At 38.5% G+C, this 15,272-nt stretch overlaps 1 protein-coding gene across 2 annotated transcripts in view; it reads right to left on the reverse strand.

Moving 5' to 3' along the window:
- Window positions 1–4,601: 4,601 nt before the first annotated feature.
- Window positions 4,602–15,272, reverse strand: part of KCNN2 (potassium calcium-activated channel subfamily N member 2) — a 364,762-nt gene continuing 354,091 nt past the window's right edge. The window contains exon 8 of one of the 2 annotated variants that reach the window (XM_029571493.1): window positions 4,602–5,232. In XM_029571493.1, the coding sequence (XP_029427353.1) occupies window positions 4,945–5,232 (288 nt within the window). In that variant the 3' untranslated portion in view covers window positions 4,602–4,944. The remainder of the gene's footprint in view (window positions 5,233–15,272) is intronic. The other variant, XM_029571487.1, reaches the window with a different exon arrangement.

Below are 15,272 nucleotides of genomic sequence, written 5' to 3' on the forward strand. Positions count from 1 at the left end.
CAGCTAATTCGTTCATTTACATATCATATACATGCTGCGTGCGGAAAGGGTTATGCGTCTGTTTTAAGAAGCGCTAAGGACGCGTGAAACTGGAGACTGTATCGCTGAAATCGCCTTACGCGTCCGAATTGTGCGCTCCCAGCACGTTACAGACGGGAAATCTTCAACCGCACGTTACAGTATCGACCTGTTTAGTTATTATGTAAACCGGCATGATGTTTCCCACGAATGTCGGTATAAAAAAGTTAATAAATAAATAAATAAATAATTGGCTGTAAGTGACTAAGGTATGGAAGGTCAAAATCCTAGTGAATTAGGTTCAAACATCAAACTTGATTCTGGCCTTATTTTCTGCCACAAAATTCCTGAGCACTGTGAAATATATAACTGGATGCCCATGAAGTGTTTTCTTAGCAAAGAGAGCAGAAATTACTTTAATGTGCCGTTGTTAAATTCAAAATAAATAATGGCTTCAGGATACCGGTCTCTCTTGCCCTCCATTTTCAATCTCTTCCAATATTTCCACAAAGAAGGATACAGAATACATAGATTTCTATTAGTGTTAATAATTTTGCACCAGCAATATTTTCAAACTCCCTTATACAATCCCAAAAGGTGTTTTTTTTTAAAATACTGCTTCACACTGCTACCCAGATTCAATTAAGGAATGTCTCTGAACTATGCCTTTTTTGAATTTTTCAGTAGTGCATGCTGTACCTTTAGCTAGAGGTCTTTGAATATGCCAACTAAATGTCTGTGATGTAATCAGGACTTGATTTTCAAAGTGATTAACAGACATAAAACCCTGTTTTATGTGCATAAGTGGTGCTTTGAAAATGACCCAAGAGGGCCCTGCCACAAAAAACGTATGCACATAATTCAGTTTTGCACTTACTTTTATGTGCACTGGGAATAAGTGTTCCAGAGGGCAAAATTGGGCTAGGGATATGTCTTACATGCATACTTTCATATATTTTTAAGTATGGGATCAATATTGTTGTACATCGCCCAAAAAGATTCTATCAGTAGGCAATTAATAAGTAATTTTAAATAAATAAATAAACAACACACAAGTTATCCGGCTAAATGCCAATTTTTAGAATATTGAAGCATTATGTGGATAAAATTTAGTTGGATAACAAAAGAGGCATTCTAAGGCAGGATAAAATTATCTGGTTAACTTAGCCTATTTTCAAGTATAACTGGATACATTGGCTGGATATCTTTAGACCTGCCTCTGATACCAATTATTTAAAAAGTTGAAGGGGTCAGGTCCAGCCTCCCTTCCCCTCACCTACCCGCTGCATGATTCCTTCAAAATATGGAAGACAGCCCTCCTGATTCTCCCCTACTCCAACCTTAACCCTCCCATATTCCTGGTGACTTTGAAATTTGAAATCTACTGCTCGGAACCCGCAGACTGAAAATGCCTACTGTAATGAAGCAGCAACAACACAAACGTTTATATTCTACCCACCCTGATATCTTATCTGGGAGAGATGGAGGACAATTTTCATTGGATTTAGCCAGTAACCTAGCCACTGTAACCCAATTAGATTCCCCTGGGTCAGAATTATCCCTTTTGTATGGGCTTTCATCGTGTGTGTCTTTTTTAGCTTATTTAAAAACATGCATTTCTGGGAGTGTGCTTAGGTTGTGGGATGGAAACGCCACCCGCATATTTAATTATGAAACCTACCAGAAATACTTGAGTACATGGGTGGTTTTTAAAATCCAAAAGAGTGACAGGTAGGTGAAAGCACAAGACAAGCACAAGACAAAAACATCAAAAAATCACGTCGAGCTTTCACAAGAGCAAAACATTCAAACTGTATCAACATGAATTAAAGAATACTTAACATGAGGAGGTAAAAGACTTCAGAACCTTATATGCAAATTTTCTGCGGAACACATAAGCATATGAATAGATAAACCAATCATAGGTCTTAAAAACCCTCCATTTTTAAGCTTTTTATTGTAATTCATAAACTTTAAACAATATTTTATTTTTATTTTTTTTATAATAATAAGAAATGTTTCAATTTTTTGCAATTATTAATGTCTTTCCAATTTTTTGCAATATGATTGTCTTCCCGATTATGCCTTGAGGTTAAAAGGCATTGTCAACAGAGGCATTCGGCATTAGAGATAGCCTGATACATTGGGGCATTGGTTCTTTTTAGCCTTTTAACCTCAAGGAACACAGTCAAGTGCTTAGAAGGTCAAGGTGATAGACTATGACCACAAGATAAGTCTCTTTTGATACTTTAAATCTTTTGGACATTTAACATTCAGTCTCATTATATCGGGCTAGCTTAGCCAGCCAAACAAGGCAGTTTTACAAGTATAATCGGGAAGACATTCATATTGCAAAAAATTGGGAAGACATTTATAATTGCAAAAAATGTGAAAATGTCTTATAAAAAAAGGAAATAAAAACTAAAATATTTTGTAAAGTTTATGAATTACAATAAAAAAGGTTAAAAATGGAGGTTTTTTAAGACCTATGATTGGTTTATCTTTTCATATGCTTATGTGTTCCACAGAAAACTTGCATATAAGGTTCTGAGGTCTTTTTCCTCCTCGTTTATTTATTTATTTAGAGCTTTTCTATACTGACAGTCATATAAAATATCACATTGGTTTACAAGGAACTCAGGTAACTTAACACAGAAGCAGAAGGCAGTTACAATAAAACAGGGGGGGGGGGCAAATAACTTGGAGGTGGAAGGAGACAGAGAGAGGCTGAGATAAGAGGGGGTAAGAGGAGAAGGTGTCTGATGGTTTCATTATACAGAGGAATTATACGGTGATTGTATAACAAAAGGCTTATATACAAGGTTGATACACCAGGCTAAAATGCCGAGGATTAGATACAAGGATTATATATATATATATATATATATGTATATATCTACAGTGGATGTATAGCAGAGGGTGCTAAACAGTGTCATCTACAATTAGGACGGGGAGGAGGAAAAGGAGGGCAGGGAGAGGGGGGATTAAATGCGAGATAAAGGGAGGGAGTACTTGAGGAAGGCAGGGGAGGGAGAGCGGGAAACTAAAAAAGGGGGGGGGGGGGGGGAGGGGAGGCGGGCGGGAAATACTGGGGGGAGAGGAGGATGTGGCTTCCTCCTGAGGGCTGTGGCTAAGAAAAGGCTAAGGGAAGGCTTGTTTAAACAGCCAGGTTTTTAGTTTTGTTTTTAAAGGTTTGAGTACAATGTTCTAGGCGCAGGTCTGGGGGCATGGAGTTCCATAACTGAGGGCCTGCTAAGGAAAAGGCCCGTTCCTTGGTAGAAGTGAGGTGGAATAGCTTGGGGGATGGAGTGTGGACGGATCCTTTGTAGGAGGACCTTGTGGGTCTGTTAGATGTACTATAGTGTAAAGAGCCATTTAGCCAGTATTCTTTAATTCATGTTGATATAATTTGAATCTTTTGTTCTAAGTTATCTTCTGAAAGCTTGATGTCTTTTAAAATCCACCTGGTTCATGTCGGCCTGACTTGTGTGCATATCTCCCAATTTTGGCGTGCATTGGGCTTTTAAAATTCCCCTTTTGTGCATGCATGTGCTCATTTTTTATGTGGGCAACTCTTTGAAAAATTCACCTTAGATTGTTTTGCCCCATTTCATTGCCTGCAGAAATGGCAGGTACAAAGTTCACAGGCACATTTACACCTGCGAGTCTTTTAGGCAGTTTTCAAAGGGAGACTCGCCAGTTGAAAATTAGCTACAAGGTACATGGGTTCAAAAGTATCAACGGAGTTTGCAGGAATAGGGACTACTCAACATTGCTTCCATGGTTTTTGACAGTTGTCTAGTGAAATGGAAAACACTAAAAAAACTGCCATTGAAAGGTATCATATTTCCACAAAGCATCTAAAGCTTAAGGGTGGGAGGGTCTGTCTTCCAAAACTGGTTCGATTTGTTTAAAATATAAAGCTTATTATTATTTGGACTTACTGAAATACTGCCATTTTGAATACATGGAATATATATATTTATTTTGGTTCCAAAAGTTTAAATTTTAATTGAAATTCTATTCATGGAAGTGTTTTTAACTCACTTGCATCATGATATTTGAATATGAGTTTCCAAGAATATTTGATGATTTTTCTTTCTAGTTTATCAACAAATACTAACAAACTTAAAACTCATGGGGCAGATTTTAATATCTACGCCTGATTTTATAACATGCACGCGCAGCCGCACGCATGTTATAAAATCCGGGGTCGGCGCGTGCAAGGGGGTGCACACTAGTGCACCTTGCGCGCGCCAAGCCCTACGGGAGCCTCGATGGCTTTCCCTGTTCCCTCCGAGGCTGCTCCGAAATTGGAGCGGCCTTGGAGGGAACTTTCCTTCCGCCCCCCCCCCCCACCTTCCCCTCCTTTCCCCTACCTAACCTGCCCCCCAGACCTACCTAAACATCCCCCCATACCTTTGTTTTGCAAGGAACAAATATCAACTGTCTGAATAAGTACTGCAATTAATAAATGAATGTTTTTCTACCTGCAGACTGTTTGTTGTACAAGTGAATTACTGTTCCACAGTCAATAACCTCTCCTCTTTTACAAAACTCTGCTTTTAGAATTAACGCTTACAGTAATGCTAAGAACATGAATTTAATGACCAAGCAAATAAGTGAAGAAATTAACATTTTATTATATTATATAATAGTAAAGTTTCTTTTAAGTGCATGAATAAAAAGTTAGTGAAATTACAGAAGGAACAATCTATATAGCAATGATAGGTGCATTCACTGTGCATCTGAAAGAAAAAAAAAGTTTTCACTTAATTTGGCCTAAAACTTTGTGTTCAGGTCCCAAGATTCTGACATCAGAATCTGGATAACACTGATTAGAACCATAGGGCTTTACAATAAAAGCTAAAATATTGACCATATGATGGCAAAAAAGTCTTTATTTTGTGGTTAACTTATTCTCTTCTAGCTACTTTCTGATGAAGTTGGTGGTGCTGTGGAGGAGGACCTCCTTCTTCTTGACAAGGACCGTGAGCGCTCTGCACTGTAGGCAACATGCTTGTCATAAGTTTGCAGCTGAGCTTCAACCATGTCCCTCTGCTGCTGGCTGATTGTCTGGCTTATCAGTCCAGGGAGAGCTTGAATGCTACCAATTAATGTCTCTAATTTAGTCTCTAGAACAACAATCCTCTTCTCAAAGTCTTCACTTCTTTCATTTAAATCAGAAATCATGTCATACATGATGTTTTGGGTCTAAAATGAGAAAACAGATATGCAGAAAATTACCAGGAGTTGATAGCTAGAGTATAACATTATAGTATACAAAGTGCATAACTTTCTGGTTACTGACACGGAGCCAGTGTATTAAAATGTGATATTCATTAATGCATGCTAATTATCATATTAATTATCAGCGCTAATGACAGGCAAATGAGTTTTGTATTAATTTTTTAGTGTTAAAGTTAGCACATTAACATGGATGCTATTGCAAAAAATTTGCTAGACTTCCTTGATGTATAATTACATTTTATGAGTTAACATCTCTGTTAACTTCAGCACATTTTAACATGCAACATTTTTCTGTGTACTAATAGGTAATGAGCTGCTTTGCATTTCATTTCCGCATTGGCATAGAATTTGTGTTAAAACTCCCACAAGCCACTTTATGCGCATTAAAAGCACTGTTAATATGCAGAAACTTAGAGGGATATTTATTAAACCATGATAGTTTATAGTCTCTGCATTATTTGGCACCTCCCCAACAAACTTTTGTGGTTGTTCTATGGCACTATTTTTATCACAGCACAAATGCTGTGGTTCTTGCCTTTCCTGTACGATAGTGGTCCACCTCAGCTAGGGCCACTAGTGCATAAAGAGCCAGCGGCCCAAAAATGGCCCTCTCATAAATAAGAAAAATCACTCTGGGAGGCAAGGCCTGGACAACACCATTTTTGGGGTTTAAAGGTAGGGAGTAAGGAAGGGAGCAGGCCATCGCTGTGCATTTGACCTTATTTATTTTTTTATTTCAGGAGGCCAGTGACACTTCGATAGGCAGCATTGACCAACCCCCAGAGTGATTTTTCTTATTTGGGGGAGGGCCATTTCTCGGACCACTGTCCCTTTAATTTTCCCTTGGGAGCATCGGGGACTTGTGTTAGCTTTCCAATGCTCTCTCAGGAAAATACCTACAGCTCCCTCAAACGTGATAAAATAACAGGACCAACTTTCTTCTAACACAGTTGCGTTATTTTATTTACATAGTTTTGCCTATGCTAAACTAGTTTGCATGCATTTGGCAATTTTATTGCATGCAGATTGCATGTAAAGCAGCGTATTTACATAGAGGGAGGACATGTTTGGTTCTATTAAGCAATAGTGCTAGAATATGGTGATATCATGGATAAAGCAGCATTTAACGCTTGTTACATGCTGGTTAACTTGCGATATCACCTTATTGAGATTTAATAAATCTAGGCCTTAGCTTGCACACTAACAGTGCTTTAAACATGCGTTAACACCTGTGATAACATTAACACTTTTGTACACTGCCCACATAATTTGTTGAATTGAATGGATTGTGCAAGAAATCTATGTTAAATCATTATGTCTGACTGAACTTGTGACATCATCCAAAGCGCCAGCATTAAGAATCCTCAGTGGAGACTGAGTTGAATCTGAAGGACACTATTACATCTCTACTGATGTTAATCTAAGCCTAGGATACATGGATCTGGATTGAATATAAGATTTACATTTACAATTGCACGTCACAATTTTTTGACCCCATCTTCAGTTGATAATACATAAAAGACAAAACATGGCTTTAAAAACTATGGAGTTTGCTTCATACAAATGTAGTTATTTTCTATATATACCCTGTTTTCTATATATACCCCTGTTTTTTGTAACTTTCTCACGTCCTAATTATTGTTTTAATATTTTTTAAGTTTCACACTATATTTAATGTTGAATTGGGAAATGTTTATCACTATGTTACTCCCTGCCTCCACACACAATGTTTAATTGTAAACCGGGTTGATGTGATTCTTATCATGAAACTCGGTATAATAAAAATAATAAATAAAATAAATAAATAAATAAATATATATATATATCAAACATATTCAGATTCCTTTGCAGGAACATGGTCTGGATTACATGGACAAAAATATATGAAAAGGCATAATATGACAGCTTTTGCTTTTTACTCAGTTTCTGTTTGGCATAGATTCAAAAGGTTAGAAAATATTTCCAGTGGAAATTATGGTCTCAATTCACTCAAGATATTTTTGGCCTCTGGAGGATGAATGGTGACAGATATTCACAAATTAATAAATATCAACGTTTCCATGAGGAAGATACTGTACTAAAGCCCTTATCTTTGACCAGGACAGATTAGTCCAATACATATATTCTATTAATCCACCTCTGGGAACCCTGAGCCTACAACATATATTGATCCACCATTCAGATACTTTTGATACATTTCACATGGCTCTTCCCTAGCCTTCCCTCTTACACTATCTGAATAGGAAATTAGAACCATTTTTATGTTCTTCCCATATTTTGAAACGTTTCTTAAATTTTTCAAATACTGAAGTTGCTTTTAAAGGGCCAGTGACACTTTGCAACTTATTAAAGGAACTCCTGCCTTTAAAATATCACATTTCCTACTCCTCAATTGCTTTGTTGTTTTATAATCTTGCTGTAAATAAAGCAGTGTTCCAGGGGAAAAAAACAGAGGCTTAATTTATTTCTTTATTTTAACATTTTTGTAGGCCGCCTAAACCACAGCTCTAAGCGACATACATAAATAAAACACACATAATAACCAAAACAAATATACAAATAAAAATATCAAAACAGAAGTATTAATCAAGAAATATAACAGATACAGTACACTACAATTTCCAACTCAGACAGCTCGTTAACAGAATACCATTTCAAACAGCTTTTTAAATGTTTTGGTATAGGCAGTAAAGTGTAGGGTAGCAGGCAGCGAGTTCCACACTGTGGGACCTGCTAACAAGAAGGCCCTTTTGCAGGTCTCAGAAAGTGTAACATAACAGACTGACAGATGGTCCAAAATTCCTCAACTAGGATTGCTGTGCTACAAATTCCAGGTGTGTTGGGAAAAAGTTCACAAAAAAATAAGAAAAATCTTCTGTGATCATTTTTTCAGTATAAGACTCAATTCACCCAGAAATATTTGGTCTCTAGAGGGCAAATAGAAAAAAAATATATCCAAATAGCAGATATTCAGAAAATACCCCATTCATACAGGTTTTTATTCACCTCTAGGAACCCTTAAGCCCAAATATATTTAGTGCTGCCTATGGCTGGTGTAAGTCAGGCCACAGCCCTGAAGAAGTTATGCAGCTCTCATTACTAATTCTGGGAAGGATTTTGACATGTCTAAAACATTTTTTATGCTTAGGGAAAAATAGGACTATTAGTTGAAACAAACCCTCTGCTTTTACAATTTAGAGGGCAATTCTTATAAGCATAAAAATGCTTTTGAAATTTGTTCCCCTGTAAAAGTACAAGTGTTCCCCAGGGTTTTGTTTCAAAACTCCACAGAGAGTTCATTTTTGAAATTGTACTGGTACACCAATTGGTATAAAGTACCCATAAGCCTTCAAACACATTAGGAAGTATGAAAATTACCCTCTTAACACTAGATAAAGTTTCATATGCAAACATAATTTTAAAGGAACAGTGCTATTTTTTTTAACTGGACATCCTGGAGCTCACCTTTTAAAATGCCCCATCTACTCTAATGACTAGAGCCTCATCTACAATATTAACACCATATCTCATATCCAGCTTAACACCATGCCTGCTACTGCCCATGAAGAGATGTAGCAGGTGCAATTTAGAGATCTTACCATCCTGAAAGAATCCTTCCTCTTGTGACCAGACTACCCTTTCCTGCCCCTTCAAATGGCATGCACTTATCTGATGTAGAGACTTCTCTATTTCCTCCTGTCTTTTTCCAGCACTAAAATCAAAATGATGCTGATTGACCTCATGCTACACTATACTTTACATAGTGTGGGGTATAGTGTAGCCAGTGGTTAGCTGGCACCTTTTATTTATTTATTTATGTATAAATGTATGAATCGCTTTATAGATCTTACAATAAAATCTTTCAAAGTGATGTACAAATAAATAATTAATTACAATAAAATACATTTAAAACAATAAAATAATAAAAGCACAAAATAAACAATCAGCACCATTGTGTTGTCAGTCAAAATAAAACCATTTATAAGTCGGAAATCATCAGCCAGGTCTTCAGTTTATGATGAAACTGTACTAAATCAGTTTCTTCCCTTGCAGTCAGTGGAATAGTTTAGACATGGACAAAGAAAAAGATCTATTTTGCATTTTTGCTTGCTGAAAAATTGCCATTTTGATTTTGATCCTGGCAAAGAACAGACAGAAAAAAATCTATCTCCTGCATCAGACAAGGATATGAAATTTGATTAGGGAAAGGAGAGTCTGGCTACAAGTGTGGGAGATTCTCTTTCATGGACTCCTGTCTGAGGTGGTCTGAAATCAAAGAAGGATCTATTTCTGGTGGGTTCTAGGTTGTAAATGGGGGTTACCAGTCAAGAGCTCAGGGCTCCTAACATGATTTGCAGAGAAGATGTAATTAATTTGTACACATTACCTTTAGCTGGCTACCACATGAAATTGGGTGTTATATGCCTGATTATAACAACAGCTTAGTAAATAGACCCCTAGGCATATTTAGAAAATGTGGATCAACATCAAGTTAACTTTACATTTAAGATAAATGAATTCATTTTACTTGAACCCATACCACCTGAAATTATATTAAACAAATAAGAAAGTCACTAGATAAAGCAATGGGGTTGGATGTGATATATCTAAGGGTTTTGAGGGAAGTTCTAGCAGCTCCAGTGTCCGACCTTTTCAATGCTATTTTAGGATTAGTAGTGGTTCCAAAGGTCCAGAGACAGACAGAACAAGTTCCTCTTCACAAAAAATGGAAGTAAGAAAGAGTCTGTAAACTGCAAGCAGATTAGTCTGACCTCAATGGTTAATAAGTTAATGGAATCTCTGTTAAAAGAGAGGATTTGCAGTTTTTGAATCCAGTGGGTTAAAGAATTTGAGGCAGTATTGTTTTTACCAGAATATGTCTTGTCAGATGAATTTAATTTCTAATCCAGTCAGTCGATTTAGGATCCATCCCTAGATAGCTCCTAAATCGACTGACTGGATTAGAAACTGGTTGAGTGGTAGTCAACAAAGGGTAGTGATAAATGGAGTTCACTCTGAGAAAAGGGGCTTATTAGTGGTGTGCTGCAGGGATTGGTATTTGGTCTGGTTCTGATCAACATTTTCATAAGCAATATTGTAGAAGGACTATTAGGGTTTGCCCTTTCATGTATGAAGTAAGTTGCGCGTACCGGCAGCCGGCCGGCACGCGAGGTTCCAGGACAGCGAACAATGGTGCTGTCCTGGCCCGCACCCCCACCCCTTCCTGCCCTCCGACTCGCCCTTTCCAAGTGACCCGGCCTTTACACGCATGGCTGGTCCTCTTGGAAGATTCGCCCGGCGCATAGAAGGCCCGGACACATGCAGAAAGGCCGGAATTTACACGTGCCGGGAATTTAAAATTTGACCATGTATGCACAAGAGGAAGGTCTATTTCAACTGAAAGAAGGCTCTAGAATGAGGGATCATGGAATGAGGGTGAAATGGGGTAAAATCAGGAGTAATCTAAGGAAATATTCATTTACGAAGGGTGGTGGACACAAGAAACAGTCTCCCAGTGAAAATAATGGAGAAGGGGCCAGTGTCAGAGCAAGAAAATATAGGAGAAGCACAAAGGATCTCTGAAGGAGAAGAAGTGACTGTAAAGCTTTGCGGGAGGTGTGAATGGGCAGACTGGACAGGACCTACATTCTTTATCTGCTATCATGTTCTATATAATTTTAAAAAACCTATGTGTACTCCAAAAATGGAGGTCAGAATTCAGTTAGCTTTAATCTTGTTATTGATAAAGTAATTTATTATTCTTGACCCTCACCATCTCCTATTATTTTATTTATTTATTTACAGGGATTTATAGGCCACCTATAAATGGCTCTGGGGCCGATGCAATACAGTGCGCTCAGCCAAGCGCACTGTATATCCCACAGTCAGACGCAAGTTAAATAGATGCAAATCCCCCCCCTAATGCAATAGGGGGATCAGTGCCCATTTAATGTGCGTCCGACGTGGAGTGAATGAGTTAGCGCTCATCACATGCAAATGCATGTGAATGAGGCTATTACTCATTCACTCCAATGCAAAAAAATAAACGTGCGCCTGGAGCAGGCGTTAATAGCTGAGCGCATTGAAAAGAAGTACAGAAAAGCAGAAAAAAAACACTTTTCTGTACTTCTTTTTAAAAGTAAAAAAACCCCCAAAACTCAGCTGGCCGCATTGAAGACCGATGCCGATATGCTTGGTGTCGGTTTTCATAACTGGCCAGCTGCATTATGAAAACCGACGCTAATAAACTCGACGTCGGTGTTCATAACCGGCAGAACGCCGGTAACCGCGGGGTCGTGTTTGCAAGGAGGCGCTAAGGTCACGCAAGCAAACCTAGTGCCTCCTTGCTAATGCGACCCCCTAATTACAATATAGCATGGCATCCCCCCTGCGGGCGCCATGCACACGTTAAGAAAGCGGGTGCTGACTTTTCAGCGCCTGCTTTCCGCACTTTTTATTGCATCGGCCCCTCTAGGAGGCTTACAGTCAGGCCGATACAGAATGGTGTGATCAGCTGAGCCGCACTATTTAGCCTCCGTTTGGCTGCACGTTTTTAGACGCGCTATTATTACCCTTATACTGTAAGGAGTAATAGCGTGTGGAAACGCGAAGCCAACCACCCCGAAACTAATAGCGCTCATCACATGCAAATGCAAGTTGATGAGCCTATTAGTTATTTCCCCGGAATTACTGAAAGTAAAATGTGCGGCCAAGCCGTACATTTTACTCTCAAAAATTAACGCCTGCCCAAAGGCAGGCATTAACCATAGATGACACCGGGTAAGTGTATGGAAAAGCAGAAAAACATTTTCTGTACATCCTCCGACTTAATATCATAGCAATATTAAGTTGGAGGCCCCCCCCCCCAAAAAAAAAACAAAAAACAAACTTCTTTCAGTGGTTCGAAACCAGACGCTCAATTTTGCCGGCATCCGTTTTTCAAATCCGTGGCTGTCAGCGGGTTCGAAAATCGACGCCGGTAAAATTAAGTGTCGGTTGTCGGACCCGCTGACAGCCGCCGCTTCCGCTAATAAGGAGGCGCTAGAGACGCGCTAGTGTCCCTAGCGCTTCCTTATTAGCGCGGGCCATAATTTAAATGCAGAATCGCGCGCCCAGGAGAGGTGCCTGGGCGCATGTCGGGAGAGCGGGCGCTCAACACTGAGCGCTCGCTCTCCCGTGGGTTTTTTGAATCGGCCTAATTGTGAGACATGCCATATCATTGGCCTAATTATGAGAAATGCCATATCATCAATTAACAATCAAATGCCTGATGAAAAAGTTGTGTCTTTTAATATCATCTTAAAAGTTTTTGTGCAATCAGTAGTTCTGAGGGTCAATGGTAAGGAGTTCCAGAGAACAGGACCAGCAATAAAGAAAAGTCTCTCACAAGATTCCACTAAACAAACCTGCTGCATATCTAGCAGACCTCTGTGACAGGATCATAGCACACAACCAGGATTGTAAATGTGAAGCAACTGATTAATCCATGGAAGAGAGTCAATTTTTATCATCTTATGACTCAGCAACGTAGTTTTGAACTGAATTCTTTCCTCGATCAAGATCCAGTGTAGCTTTTACAGAACTGGAGAAATCTGAGCCAAATTGGCAGAGTTCTGGAGAACTTGCAAGGCCCACAACACATATTTTGGAAGCCCATTCAACAAATCATTGCAGTAATCAATATTAGGTAATGGTAGAGTCTGTACAACTGAACAAAAATGCAGATGTGGCAGTAAGAATTTGAGGGGCCGCAACAGACGGATCGATTTAATCACCATCGATTTAATTTGGCTGAGCATATTCAAATCTGAATCAAAGAACACTCCAAGGCTTTTGACTTGAATAATGATTAGAATCACCTGACCTTTACATTTAAAAGAGGCAGGTACATGCAATCAAACTACTGTAAAAACCATATCAGTTTTCTTTAAGTTTAGTGCTAGCATGTAACATGTCAGCCAGCACTTCATCGCAGCAAGACAGATTGTAACCATGTCAAAGATTTCAGACCATATTGATGACACCAGGATGAAAAATTGGATGCTGTCAGCATAGATGAGGTATCCCGAATCAAGCCTGGGACGAACTTTGTACAAAGGAACCAAATAGATGTTAAAGAGGGCAGCAGGTAATGCTAAGTCTTGTGGCACATCTGTTTTGACTGGCTGTCACAAAGAACACTCAGAAAACAGAGACACTCTTTGAGATCTCTCAGAAATAGGATGAAGACCATTTAAGGACCACACTGTCAATTCCACAGTCATGCAATCACTGCAAGAGGATAGCATGATTAATAGTGTTAAAAGCTGATGATAAATCTAAACACACTATCACAAAACTTTGGCCACTGTCGAAACCTCGCCTGATCACATTTGTACACGAAAGCAAGAAGAATCTCTGCATTAAGTGATTTCCTATAACCAAATGGAAGTGATCCAAAATTTGCTTGATTTGGATAAATTCATCCAGTTAACACAATACAGAAGATTCAACAGTCTTAGAAACAAAGGACACTGAAGGCAGAAGAAAACGAGTCATAAGAATTAGAACTTTATAAGTAACATGATATACATGGATATTTCCAACATTGCTTGCTAGATGAGGGAAAATAATATTTCACTTTTCTTCTTGTCTGGAGGAAATAATATTGAACATCCCCTCAAAAAAGTCAAACAAGCAGCAACGAGTATTAAAATAAGAAGTTCTGTGCAGAGCTGGTGGAGTCTACTTTCTGGAATTCACATCTGCACATATATGTGGATTCAGAAAAATACTCTCTCGGATTCACTTGGACACCCTTCCCCCATCCCAAATATGGTTGGAAGATTTGGTATTGATAGGACATGTGCATTGAAATTTTCAGGTCTTTTTATGCAGGTAAACACGTTTTATAAAACGTGTGTGTAAAAATCTCCCCCTCTCCCCAGCACAGGTATAAGCAAGCATGTTCACTTTTACTTCTGTGTTCTTTTACTTGTGGAGTTAGGTCAGAGGAGGGAAAGGATGCCCAGAGATCTTGTTTTCTTTCAAAATATTTGCAAAGTGTGCATATACACAAAAATCCCCTCCTTAATTTAGAGGGTTTGTCAAATTCATAAATTTATCAAAATCCCAATTTGCACAGGTTTCAAAAGAATAGAATTTAAAGCATAGAACGCAGCACAGAAGATGTTGGCAGAAAATGATCACTTGGTCTACCTTGTTTGCTCATTTATACCTGCCTATTATGCTGTAACAGGTCTTATCTTTTCCCTTCACTAAGGTCTCTTTATGTCTATCCCACACATGCTTGAATTCTGCCATTGTTTTGGCTCCTATACCTCCAATGGGTTTCTTTCAAGTGTTTACCACCGTCTCAGTGAAAAAGTATTTTCTCACATTGCTTTTGAATTCACCTTCCTTCAGCTTCATATGATGACCACTTGTTCTTGAGGCTGAGCTTTTCATTCTATAGAAAATGCTACTTTTTGATATTTTATTGAAGCCTAAATCAGATAGCCAGATAAATAGTGCTTTTAGACTTATCCAGCTATCTGATTTAACCAGATGAGTAGCATTTTAAGACTTATCTGTCTATGTAGCGCTTTTATGACTTATTCAGCTAAGTAGCTCCTGTTGCTAATTAACCGAATAAACTGTAACTTGTCCAGGTAAATGCCTTTACTTATCCGGATAAGTGCAAATTTGTCAGTCTAAGTAGTGGCAAAGGCACTACTTAGCTGGATAAGTTGTAATTTAGCCAGATAAGTGTGAGCAAATGATATACCAGTGTAGCTTTGCTTCAAATTTTAAAAGGATAAATGAGTAGATTTTACATGCATAATTTAGACATATTTACCCCTGTAAGTCGGTTTTTACATGTGTAAGTTGGGACATTTTTTTTACATGCGTGCAGCAATGAACTAATCAGTTTTACCAAGTAGTCTATTAGATCACCCAGTCTATTTGCAGCTCATGAAGACCATCCTGGCTCTTCAAACTGAAGTCCCCTCACTTTACTCAGA

The sequence above is a fragment of the Rhinatrema bivittatum genome, chromosome 1, assembly GCF_901001135.1.
Source record: "Rhinatrema bivittatum chromosome 1, aRhiBiv1.1, whole genome shotgun sequence".
Taxonomy (NCBI): Eukaryota; Metazoa; Chordata; class Amphibia; order Gymnophiona; family Rhinatrematidae; genus Rhinatrema; species Rhinatrema bivittatum.